This window comes from Loxodonta africana, chromosome 8 (assembly GCF_030014295.1).
Source record: "Loxodonta africana isolate mLoxAfr1 chromosome 8, mLoxAfr1.hap2, whole genome shotgun sequence".
In the NCBI taxonomy this organism is placed as follows: domain Eukaryota; kingdom Metazoa; phylum Chordata; class Mammalia; order Proboscidea; family Elephantidae; genus Loxodonta; species Loxodonta africana.
The window spans coordinates 74,751,956-74,765,652 of NC_087349.1; the positions used below are offsets into that span (position 1 = coordinate 74,751,956).

Here is a 13,697-nt window from a genome sequence, read left to right on the forward strand (position 1 = left end):
CAAGAAAATACATTTTATGTAGTTTTTGGATTTAGAACTATATACTCTCAAGCATCAGCAAGAAAAAGTCAGTATGTGAAGTCCTTTAATTCTCAGAAAAGACTTGAATTAAATCTTTGTGCACAAGAAGCATTTTAAATACTTTTTCTTACTCAATATTATTTGGTGAAAATACTATTTGCTGTATTTGTGTTTCAGCATAGAAACTGAGATCTACAAAGAGCAACTGATTGTTTTGTTAAATCAGAACAAAATTACTAATTTCAATATTAACAGTTAGCTTTGACATGTTTAAAACGGGTAGAAGGTACTTAATGGACCTGTCTTCCACCTAAAATGAACAACTGTTCAGGGAAATGGAATTGTTCAAAGATACATTTTCTTTCTGCCAATCTGTGAAATATAATGTAATTATTCTCTTCTAATGAATCTCTCGACGAGGAGCAATCTTTCAGGTCTTGAACAGGTAAAATATAATGATAATGGGAGTGGCTTTGTAAATAGAAAAGGATGAAATGAGATTGTTATTTTGTGCCATATAATGGGATAATTAGAATAACAGGGAGGCATTCATCAGGCATTTGAACTTTCCCCAAAAAGCTCCCCAGGGCTCATTTAAATTAGTCATGTTTATCCACGGAGGAGTTTTTTTTAGTTTTATTTCAAATGGCTCTCACCTTATAATATCCAGGCTTCAATATTTAGTTTAACCTGATTAATAGGTGACAGCAGCCAACAGACATAACCTAAAACAGACACAAAAAACACTGAATTTATAAATTCACAGTTCGTCAAAGGAAGAGCAATGGAACTATTTTTATTAAGCTGGAAGAATGCTTATTCAGTGAGGGAGGCAGGGATGTGGGGATTAGTGATTTGTATGAATCTCTACTGATTTCCTCAAAAACAGTGGGCTGGACACTGTCCAGTTTATATATTAATTAATTCTAGATAATAAAATGCTAGATTCACGGAAACAAAATTCATGGCAACAGAATTCCAGTGGTTAGTTACTTTGATTGACTCAAATTCACGCAGTTGAGAGCTACTGAATAGATGGTGGGGTTTGAATGTTTCAAGCAACAGGTTGCTTTGCTCTCTACCAGACACCCCAGTACCTCTCAGTAGTTAGATGGATGTTTGCAAGAAGAGCCAGGTGTTAGACGATGGCTACCTCATCACATTCATCAAGGTAGCCAGAAGAAAAAAAAAAAAATATGTATACATATGAAGAAAAGTAAAACAAAAGTCCAACATACACCTTGTTGTGACTAAATTTCTAAGTGAGATACCCCTCAAGATGGCACAATTGAAGTTTCATTCTCATTTAGGTTATAGTTTTTCTTGGTCATTATTTTCTATCACAATGGGAAAGAAAATGTGAGTTTTAATACTAATGCAGGCAAAACCAGAACTAGGACTATGTTTAACAAGTTTTGTAGTTAATGTCAAATAGTTCTTTTGTGTTTTCAACTTTTAATAATCCTCCTTACTTTATTGTTCTATGTCCTAATTATGAGAAAAAAATCATTGCAATTTTCTCAGGAGACATCTATTAGATGAACCGTAGTTCATCATCTGCAAATACAGGGCTTTATATTTAGCAAACTTTTCTATAGATGGTCCCGTATTTGGAAACTTTATGTGACTAACATTTGAAATCATGTTCTAAGAGTGTTACTTATTTAGTTGAGGCTTATATATTCACACAATATTTATTTAACCTGGAAATCTCTTTTCTATTTCTACAATCGCATACACTAAATTTACTTAAAATTATCACACAGCCTTAGCTTGTGTAGATGAGCTGCCATTACTTTCAGCATTAGATACATGTATCACAGAAACACAGAAGCTGATAATTTTATCACCGATAACAGACATCAATATCTTATAGAAAATGACCATTTAAAGCATTCACATTTCTCATCTTTCTCTGCAGTTACAATTAAAATCAATAGCTAGAATGTAGAAGGGCCCCAGGACAGCATTTAGCATTTGTAAAACAAAGAAGGTATTTCATCTCAGAAGACAGGTAAGATAACAGCCTGAGCCTAATTAAAACCTTCAGGTTAACAAATGTCTTTCCTTCTTCCTCTTATCCCTGTTACACTGATCGCCAATTCATACGTCTTCCAACGTGCAACTGCTACTAAAAACTTATTTTTGTCAACTTTCCCCAGAGTCATTATGTGAGAACACTGTCATTCCTATATACCTGTTCTTTGGATTTTCTCTAATTTCAATTTGGATCCAGGAATGAATCCTTAAAGACAATGATCTCACTTTATGCATTAGAAAATATCACTTTCTATTTAAATGAGTATTTAACTGTTATATTCAACCCAAAATAATTTTGCTGCTTTACCAATTCTGCCATTAAGGGATTCACATGAGTGAGGTTGTATCTAGACTTACACTGCATGTCAGGTTTTGAAAATTTGACTGTTAAACAGGGAAAGAAGGGCAATGATGACAGCTACAGAAAGAGGTAGTTTATATAGATCCAGAAGGGATGGAATGATAGTCTAATGATTGTCATCTAGAGTTTCAGTTCCTAAAATACACATTTATTCATATTTCTAGATTCTGTTTTTCAAATGTTTAGGAGACTAGCAGTTTCTCCGCAGTTTTTATAGTGCTATGTCAAATAGAAACTTTATAAATGCTTCTTAATAATGTACACGCTTTTATACGACAACCAGACCAAAGAGAAGGTTACTTTGACTAAAAAAAAAAAAAAAAAAAAACCAGTGCCCTCGATAAGTGGTCTTATATTTGAAAGTACATTTCTAATTTTACATATTTTATGTAAGAAATAACTCTAACATTCTTTATTTTTTTGTTTCTATTTTATAAGCTTTGATGGCATGCACTTTGTGAAAAATATCAGAGAACGGTCACATAAAGATACCTAGGCATATAATGCAATCTTAAATTGCAAAGAGCAATTTTCAAATTTCAATGACTTTATTAAAAATGTGCTATTATTTACATCACCCATTGCTGGAAAGTTTCAAAGGAGATAGTTTATCAACATACAATTAGAAACTCTTTGAGACATCCCCTTAAAGGTTATTAGGTAGCAAATGTTTGGATCTATTTCACCTAATGAAATTATCATGATATTAATATATGCTTTTTTGTGTGAAAGGCAACATCTCAAATGCCATGATCTTTTTCAACAATTTAACATCTAGGTATAATAATGCTGTATGAAGTCATTCTCTTGTTTCTAAATTTAATTGATTTAATAGATGAATTTAAATGCTTGGAAATTGTTCTGCTTGCCAGTGTTTGAATGCCGAAGACATCATCTACAGCTCTAAAATGAACGTTGCAGTTATATTTAGACAATTTAAAACACTGCCTTCTAAATTACCCTAAATAACCCACAAAATGCTTAGAAAAATTGGTAATAATGACAAATGCCCATTATTATCAAATTAAATATGTATAACTTTTAGAAGGTACAGCGAGTTTCAGAATCTTATGACTTAAATGTTGTTTATGCAATTTTATGGGCAATACCATGTACAGTGCACATAGGTTAATCAAAAGTCTTCCAGAATTTACCATTTCCATTTTTAAGATGGAGACACTGAAGCCAGTAACCTTATATATATTCAGAGACAAAATAAATTCAAGTTTTGCCAAGCTTTCACAGATATCATCTCATTTATTTTCTTTGGTCAAAATGGTTTGGATGCCGTATCTTTTTTCTTCTTACTATCTGGGAGTTTAGAATAATAATAAAGTCACTTAATGTGGGGACTTCTTGACAGCCAACCAGATGCACAGTCTTACCCATCTGAATCTTCAAGGGCATGGTCTTCTCTAAGTATGCTGCACAGAGACAATAGGTTGGGTTGGGAGGACATACTGCACATGAACTATACAGATAACCATGTTCAGGAGGAACTGTGGTATAGTATTTTTTATGCAAGAAGATGATGAAGAGTCTAAATAACACTTACAGCAAATATTCATTCACAATGGTCCCTAGGTGGCATAAATAGTTCGTGCTTGACTGGTAGCCTAAAGATTAGCGGTTTGAACCCATATAACAGTTCTGCCGAAGAAAGCCCTGGCAATCTGCTTCTGTTAAGATTACAGCCAAAAAAACCCTATGGTGTAGTACTGTAACAAATGGGGTTGCCATGAGTCAGAATCGATTCACGGCAACTAACAACAACATTCACACATGGGGCTATGCAAATGATATGAGGTGGTGATATTAAGACATGAGGTGATAAACTACAACCACTACCCTAGTGCAGTTTTCTAAGCTTTAGTCATTCTTGTACTACCTTCACAATATTTGCTGTATCTATGTACTTCCTGCATTATTTATTCTTTTTACTCTATTTTTACTTAAATGGATTTATTTAAAAAAAAAAAACTGAATTACTACTATAAATAAAAACCCAGCAAACCAGCATGCCTTGTCATAAATAGAATACGACTATAATAAAAAATACATAACTATTAAACTTCAAAATATTTATCCACGTATCACCTAAATGATCTTCTTTTCCATTAATGTAGTACATGCTGCACTTTGGGAAATTCTGCCCACATAAAAGAATAAGTATTGGTAAATGTGAACCAAATCAATTAAAATATCCTGGTGGGTGGGACAATATAACATGTTAATTAGTTTTTAAAATAAACGTTTGTATGACTGACACCTGGCTAATTGTATCCATATGTGGCACAGACAGTCACCTACTTAATGAGGTTTCAAACAGGAAGTTTAGCTGTACCGAGCATTACCTCCCTTTTGGGAAGTGCTTGAAACTCTCTGGTTTGAATATAATTATTTTTGCTCAGTGGTTTTCAAACTTTTTTAAGCAGTAAACTTACTGTTCGTTTGTTTGCAAATAAAGCAATATTTAAAAACCAGTAAGTAAAAATTGAATCAATATTTTATTTGTATAAATTTACATTAGAGATTCAAATTGCTAACACTTTCAATATAGTCAATCTATGAGAGTAATGGAGCTATTTTGATGAAGGCAGCTGCAATGTCTTAACCATCCCATTTTTTTTTTTTTATTGATTTCTGCATTTTGTTTTGGTTCTGTGGTGTTGAGAATATTCTGATCAAGAAAAATATGTAATGTCAAAAGGTACCAACTTTCTACATCTCATTTGTCAGTCTCAAACTATTCTGATTCCAGTACTGGAAGACGGAATAATAGGCTTGTATCAACAAAGTTACATCAATTAGAATAACTAAAAACTGCTCACATTCCTCAAGAAGTTCTTACTATTTGGTTAAAAAAATTATTTTTCAAACATGTTTTTTAGCATAATTTTTTCAACTCTACCAAAAAAAATATATATATAACATCACTTGCTATCTCTGTCAGATATTCACTCAAAGTTTCAATTTTTTGAAGTTATTTTCTTCTGCATATTTAGCTGATAGGTTAAGTCAATTTCATTGCTTGATCTTTGGCTGCAGTTGTGAGCATATTTACAACACAATCCATCTCTGATAAAGGTGAAATTAATATATAAACTGATACAAGCATATCCTTTAGAGATATTTTAACTAATGCAACTCCTTTATGATTGAAGTATTTCTAAAACATGATTTACATTTTATGGAATGTATTAGTATTGTCACCTTGTTTTTACTTTCATTGATTTTTGAAAAATATTTTACTGTATTTTTGGTAAAAGTATACACAGGAAAACAGGCACTTTCGTTGATTTTTATGCAATGTTTGGTGCTTGTGCCAAACAAAGTCACCTGAGTTTGGCAGCCTTTTAATTGTGCATAGGTCACATGTGCTGTTGTGGTTATATACCTTTTGTGCTATTTTCCTCATTAAATATGCACAGATACATTTACTTTGGTAACACAAATTGATGATTTGAGAATCGTTAACAGTGTAAAATATTTTTATAGTGCACAATTTAGTCTGTGCTTTTAGTATAGCTTTTTTTTTTTTTCTAATTGTTTAAGTACATGGCAATAAGGAAACTGAGCCAAGTTTTTACTGAACTACCGCTGAAGGATTGCAGTTATAACTCAGTGGAACAGGATTTGAAAAATAATGTTTTAGCTGAAGGCCTTTATTTCTTTTAAAATGCAAATACCTCTACTTTCATCTGCAATCAGTCATTTATACATTAACGTGAATGAATTTATTAGACATCTTTCTGAGGTTTAGATTTAATTCAGAAGGGGGGGAGGCAAAGATGAACTTGGAAACTGAAGGAAATGGGAAAGATGATTGAATATTAAGGAGGCTAAAAGCATGAAAAGAAACTTGGCCGACTTTACAATTTCGCTTAAAGACTATGTTTATATATACATAACACACTCAGATGTGTTTATAATGAAACAACACAAAGAATATGTCTTCTGAATTAGGTGAGTGAGTGTGAACATACTTCAGAGCTGCATCCAACCATTTTTAGAGTATTTTGCTGGAACGATCATTTATTCAAATGAATTACTTATAATTTTTGTCGGTTCTGAATTAACAGTAAATTCCCAAAGAATGAATTTATTAATTAAGGGTGATCTGGATCTTAAGCTGTGAGTGACCTCGAAGGCTGAAAGCCAACAAAGTGTGCAGGAGTCCCACATCATGTACTGCATATTATAAATGAGAATTTAATGCTCTAAATTGGATCTTGTATCTTTTGATGTATGTCAGTTCTTAAATTCAAAACAAAAATGTAAACATTTTTTCCTAATTTGACTATGTTTATTAAATAAAAATAAATTGTGTCTAAGACATGAATGTAGTTATATATGCTTACCAGAAAAAAAAAATTTTCTAAAGTTTATAGAAATATGTTTCCATCTTACACTGTAATAGTTTAATTTAAACTTTTGGTAATTTTTTAGAGAAGCATATGAAAAAAGTTGTTAGTTACTATTTAAAAAAATTTTTTTCTGAAAAAGGAAAGTCACATTATTAAATTTTTCATTTTTTTCCTGATTTTTCTTTAATAGTGGAATATACTAACTTCAATATAGATTAAAAACAAACAAAAAGCAAAAAACCTTGTTGGACTAGAGTTATATTAGAAGTCAGTGCTTCTAATTAGTTTGTGAAAAGCTGAAAATAAATTTAGATTTATAATAGTGACTGACCCTCACACTTAATACTATCATTGTTTTGAGGTAAAGAAATTGAAAACAAAATCAAGTAAAAGAAGATATTGCCATTTAAGAAAGGGACACAGACAGATGTCTTAAATAGCAAATTTTATATCTGACTATAGTAAGTATCAGATTTAAGAGTTAACAGAAATAAACATGAAATAAAGACAGAAGCATTTTGAAATAGCTTTGTTTCTTCTATTGCAAAATACATACATTTTTTTAAAAATTACTTGATAAGATTAATAAAAAGGAAACACTGTCGAATACATAAAAAAAAATTATACATAGTAGTGTGTTTTTTCACACAAAGCTCACAAGGTTACGTTTATTGTTAAGGTCATAATCATCTTGAAATAAAACTAAATCAAAACTGTAAGTGTAGTCGGTTAAAAAAGAGAACAAAACGTTGAGCCTAATCAGTCATAAAGAGCTTCTGCTCTTGGTCATACTATGACCTTCAAAAGCTGAGTTCTGCTGTTTTCCTCATCTGTGTACTGAAAACAAATGTATTCCTAAGCAACAAAGCCTGCATGCCTCTACTTCCTCCTTTCCCTTTACTTATGAGAACATGATTCTGAGAGTTTCAGATAGAAAGCTAGAAGACAGAATGGCAAGAGAGAGCTTTCTCTACAGTTATAGGCACTGACAGTCTGTGATAACACCTGTAGCTGATTTGTCTGTGCTGTATCCCAAACGTGCATTCCTGAGAAAAGCATACAAAGTTGGTGAGTGAGGCCAGGCAAACGGTATGTCTGTGGTAGCTCTCTGTTTTAAAATGAAGTGAAACATTCTACAGACACTTGTCTTGGAGCAACATAACCACATGTCTTATAGATTTTCAAACAGCCCAGAACGTGAATGTAGTTGGCAGCTCAGCCATTGAGAACGATTTCGGATAAATATCTGGAAACTTGTTCTACATGTAAAGGAAACGCCAAGTATTGAGATGTTGGAATCAAATAAAAAAATAAACCTGGAAATTATTTTGTATATATACACAGTAAAAAATATTTGCTGGGAAGGAGACAATGAGTACATATATAACAAAATACATAGTATATATATATTCAGAAGAAAGACTTTTAAGTTTGGCCTTAGTATGATCCTTGAACTAATATAAATACTTAGAATTTTTTTTACTACTCCTCTTAGAAATCTTTGTTCCTTACATTCAAATTTAAATAAAATAAATACTATAGTGATATAAATAACTCCTGGATGCTAATTATTATATTATATATTATATTATTAATAGCTATAATTTTTCATCTCATTTATAATTTCATCTAGCACAAAACTATTCTTTCTTTTCTATATATTTTATCTTCAAAAAATTATTTTCCTCTAGGTTTTCATACAGTTACATTCCATTCATGAGTATAAAACATTTTAATTGATTTGGCAGAAGCTTGCTTGTATTAAATTACACAACTTCTTTAGGATCACCTACATATTTAAGGAGCATCAAAACCTCCTGTTGTTGGCAGGCTGTACTAAATTCAAGGGGATGCCTACCACTTTCTCCATCAATCTTTGTCACCATTATGGTCACCAAATTCTATGTAATAGCAGTCACTGCCTGCTGCTGAAACTTAGGTATTTGAAGACTCCCAAACATAAGCTATATGCCCACCATTATCAAGTCCCTCTACCATGTTCATATTTTATTACTATTATGTTTTAATGGACTCATAAGGCTGCAACCTCTTTGAATTGTCCCCTTGCTATACTTAGCTGAACCAATATGTTTTCTTGGCTCCCTTAATGCCATCAGCAGTATTAGGTAAACTTCAAAAGGTAAAAAAAATGTTATACCACAATATAGGTAAATTATCGGAGTATGATCAATTATTAGGATACTACAACTTTGAAATCTTTATACAAATCTATCAACAAGACTTTGGTGTCATAGATGAAACATGAACTATATTTCAATGAAATTTAAGATTCTGATGCAAAATACTTTTGGACTAGAAAATGGTAAAGAAGATAGTGCCTTGATTCAAAGCTACTTAATCCTGCTTTGTGAGGCCTTTGCTCTGTTTCCCAGTTCTCTTACTTGTTATTAGCTTTCTAGAAAAATAGCAACTGGTAGCCAAAATATATTCTTAGATATCTGAAACCAAAAACAAACAAGAACAACAACAACAAAAAAAACCAAACCCACTGCCACTGAGTCGATTCGGACTCATAGTGACCCTATAGGACAGAGTAGAAGTGCCCCACAGGATTTCCAAGGAGCGGCTAGTAGATTGGAGCTCCCAACTTTTTGGTTACCAGTTGTAGCTCTTCACTGCACCACCAAGGCTCAGGGATATCTAAATATGGTACTATACGTGGTATAGCTTAATGTAAGATAGGCAAGAACAAAATCTCTTGCAGCAAACCTTAGAAAAGCCTTTATAAGGCCCTTGTTAAAACAGCTCAAACATCCTGAACAAGACAAGCTCATTCTAGATGGAGACTGTGTACAATAAGAGGAAGATCTTAATCTACAATATATACTATTTTACTATCCAATAAATATCCACATGTATTTTATTTACTGAGGTAAGAGCTATAGACAAAGTAGAATAGGAAAAAAAAAAAATCCACAATAAATATAGCCAGTTTATACACGATTTTAGAATGTATTATGATACAATTTAATCACACAGGATAATTGGATAATATAAACAATACAACTGCAAAGATATATTGACTTTTATAGTGCAATGGAAAAATCTTTAATTTTAGAAAACTTACCTTGACTTGCAAACTTCAACTCTTTGGCATCTGTGAGCGTGGTCCTTTTGTCAGACCCTTTTTTTTCTATTCGGCGATGGCTTCTTCTTTTCTTAGACTCTCCCCAAAGATTGGATCCTCCATGCATGCTCGGTATGTTCAAAATAGCAATTCCTTCCAGAGAGATGTTTATTAAATCTATCTGTACTCCATCGCACTGATCAGTGAAAAGAAAAAAAGCAGAAACAGGAAGGTATTTTCTTTCTTTCCTTAATTTTTGTATTTCCTTAACTTTTAATAAGAGCTTTTAAATCTAAATCCTGTCATTTCTGAATAAACCTGTCAAGAACACTTAATTGGCTACCTTAAATGTCAATATCAAAGATAAAGCAGCCATTAACATTAGCCAGTTGTCATTAATAGTCCTTAAAAATGATCCGATTAAATCACCTCTGTCTTCACTTACAGAAAACTGTTAGAGAGACTCAGGCCAGTGTCTGCATAGACAACCAGCTGCAAAGTTCTAATGTGATACAAAAAGGTTGATTCTGGGGAGTTTGGTCAATTTTCAGGCAGAAATTTTAATGCTTGAATCCTATTTGTAGGATACACTATAAAGCACTATTTGGGGAAAGTAAATAAACAGAATTCATGATTCCTGGTCTCATTTTTAGGGCAGAGAAAAGGCTTAAGAGACTTTTTTGGGGGAAAAAAAAGATAACAGTAGTAAACAGCAAGTCAAAGAAATTTGAATCACATGAACATAACCCAGGGTGGTTTCTTGGAAGATAAAAGCTCTAAGCGGGGTGTCAAAGGCAGTGAGAGGCTTAGTGGCCTAAACAAATGTGGAGAAGGCAGGCTGGGTGAGGGGAATGGCAAGAGTAAGAGTAAAAGGAATTTCCAACCCATCATTACTTCATAGCTGCTGTAAAAATAGGTTGAAAAGTGAAAATAATTATTCAGCCACATTTTTTTTTTTTTTGCATGGGGACAGACACTCTTTTGATTATTAAGAATTATCGAGCTTGCTGACGACAGGTTGTTGTATTCAGAGTGGTCAACTTTTTATTTTTTTTGAATTTACTGTTTATCTCCACTGATGGATGTGTGTGACGAGTGGCAAAGCTACTACATAATTTTGGAATTTTATCTATTCATCTATTTCACACTTTCTAAGATGACACTTATAATAAATACATCCCAGAAATTGTTTTCCCATTTCCAATGATAAGTCAATATGAAAAGTGATTTGAACATTAACCCTTTTGTTTGACAAAGAACTCTGCTGGGGATGTGCATTTCATAGCTTGACATGTACCTACAGTGTGATTGTTTCATTTGCCTTGTCTTATTGCAGAAAGCTTACTGATGTTCACTACATCATACTCTTTCTCATGAAAATCATGATTTTGGGATTGAGAAGAGATAATGTTCAACCAAAATGATGAAAAACTCTCTTTTCCACATTCTCATCACACTGAATCATGTTCACCAAAAAAAAAAAAAAAAACAAACTGTGAAATAAAGCAAAACATCTTGAGCCTGCTTGGCAGTGGTAGAAACAAATGCAAGAGAAAGTGCCAAGTTTTCATTCAATTTGTTTCAAAGAGGGTGAAACCAAGGTCTTGATGATGTCTTTTTTTCACAGGCAAGTTATTTTTCCTCCTTTTTATGTATTAAATTAAGATGATTTTCTTTTTACTAAAGAATTCTGCTCATGTGTATACTCACTTACCACTATACATTCTAGATAAACAGATATTAATTTCATAATTAAAAGTAATCTTGTGTAAATACCCTGCAGGCCTCAATGAATCAAACACATACTGTGTGTCAGGCCTCCCACTGTCTTCAAGTGGAATGTACTGGCTGGATAATTAGATAGTACATATTTTTTAACCTTATTTGCATGCATATTATATCTTTTGCACACTGACAAGCAGCAGTAACAACAAAAGTCAGATTACCACAGGGAATTCCCACAAAGAAGTCTTCATTCCTTATAATTTGCAGCCTAAATTAAAATAATTTGATCTTTGACAAGGATGAAATGTCAAACAGAAGGGGGTCCTCTACAAGCCACGGCCTGTGGCTTCTGAAATCTGCCTAATTTATGTCAGTCACTTCTTAATACATATTTAAGTATTACACGAAAAAGATGATAAATATGCAATCTGACACCTTTGGTATTTCCCTGCTGTTAATTTATAAAGGTCTGGCTTCCCCAAACTGACTAAAATCATTTAAATAACAGAAGAATTGTGAAATAAGCTGGAGCCAGGGCCTGGCTTCCATTTTCACTCAATATTGAACACAGCAGGTAGTACACTAAGACAATTATTTGACTAGGCCTTAGATCCCCACTGTGACAAGTTACTTGCAGAATTAGTGAAGGAGTATTCCTTTGTTCATCGGTAGAAAAGAGGGCATGTTGCAAATAGCTTTTTTTTTTTTTAATTGAAGGAGCGGAGTTACATGTGACAATTGAAAAACGTCAGTGTATACTATTATTCATGTTTTCACTCTTCAGAGTCTTGTCATGTGTAGTTTTAAGGAAACAGTAAGTAGCTCTCTGAGAAGTGAAAAAAAAAAATTAAGGAATCACGAAGAACAAGGGCTGAAGAAGAACATGGCAGTTCCTGTGAGAGCAGGACAATGTACTTAAATAAATTGCTATTTATTAATGATTTGTTTCCACTAGTTCTTGACCCCAGGCTACCTTCCTCTGTTTGCTTTAGCCTGATGTTCATTAGTCTGGAAAATTTCAGTGCTAGTTCTGATGGAGGCCAGGAATTGTAGCACACCAGTTGAGTGCATGGAAATAAAAGCTGAGGTGAAAGCTATGAAATATAAACAAGTTATAGTACTGTGTCAGATAATATTTTCATCCGCTTTGAAGATTTATGATTTTTAAAAAGGTAGTTACAGAGGAAAAGAATATAAAAGCTTAAAAGCTAACAGCCTCAGTTAGTCAATAAATCCTGAATATTTTTATTATGTAGAAAAGAGGTCGTTAACATACAGTACCACAGGAGCTATCTGTAGAGTGCCATGCTGTAATGCTCTTGTCCATTCTTTTCAGTTTTCAAATAGATCTTCTTGCAAAGACAAATTTACCTAATTTTCTGTCCTATGTATTTTGATATTAGTTTACAAATGTGCCCTGGGCCATATTATACAGAGTTGCTAAAGACAAGTTGTTTTTTTTTTTTTTTTAATGTGAATTTAGTGTTTCATATACAGTTAACATGCAAATTGGCAGGAAAATTTAAGACATGAAGATTGTTGGAGAGAAGTATGTAGGGATAATAAATTTGATGAGATACAACAAATGATAACTGTAGAGTTTTGTTTTTGTTTTTTTTTTCCAGAGTGCATCTGACTCTATGGTTAGGTCAGATAAAAATTATTCATAATTTCACTTAATGAAACATAAAGCATCATTTTGTTCAGTGTATAAAAGAGCATGGAGTACAATGACAAATGACTTCTCTAAGTCTGCTTTTTGAAGAGTTTTTACATGAGACAAAATTACGTATGCATTTGCAGAAAACTACAACAGCACATCTGCAAAATTAAAGCAGACACACATACATAATATACTTAACTATATGTGTTCTGATATTTGAAAGCTTTGGTACTCCATATTCTCCCTGTGGTTAAGCTCCACATATTTTGAAATGCATTTTATACATTTGACTATAAATCACAATGTAATACAGGGATCAGGACATGTCTGGTAAGTTATTTTGGCATTAGCTGGCAGTCCAGTGATGGGAATGATAATACTGATTGTGGATAATCACAAGTAATTCTTCAGAGTGGAATGAAGATAATAGGT

The 13,697-nt window shown here is 32.8% G+C and overlaps 1 protein-coding gene across 1 annotated transcript in view; it reads right to left on the reverse strand.

Moving 5' to 3' along the window:
* The window catches only part of LOC135232241 (diacylglycerol kinase beta-like), a 166,500-nt gene that overhangs the window by 148,541 nt on the left and 4,262 nt on the right, over positions 1-13,697 (reverse strand). The window contains exon 2 of the mRNA XM_064290030.1: positions 9,878-10,073. Within this exon, the coding sequence (XP_064146100.1) occupies positions 9,878-10,073 (196 nt within the window). The remainder of the gene's footprint in view (positions 1-9,877; positions 10,074-13,697) is intronic.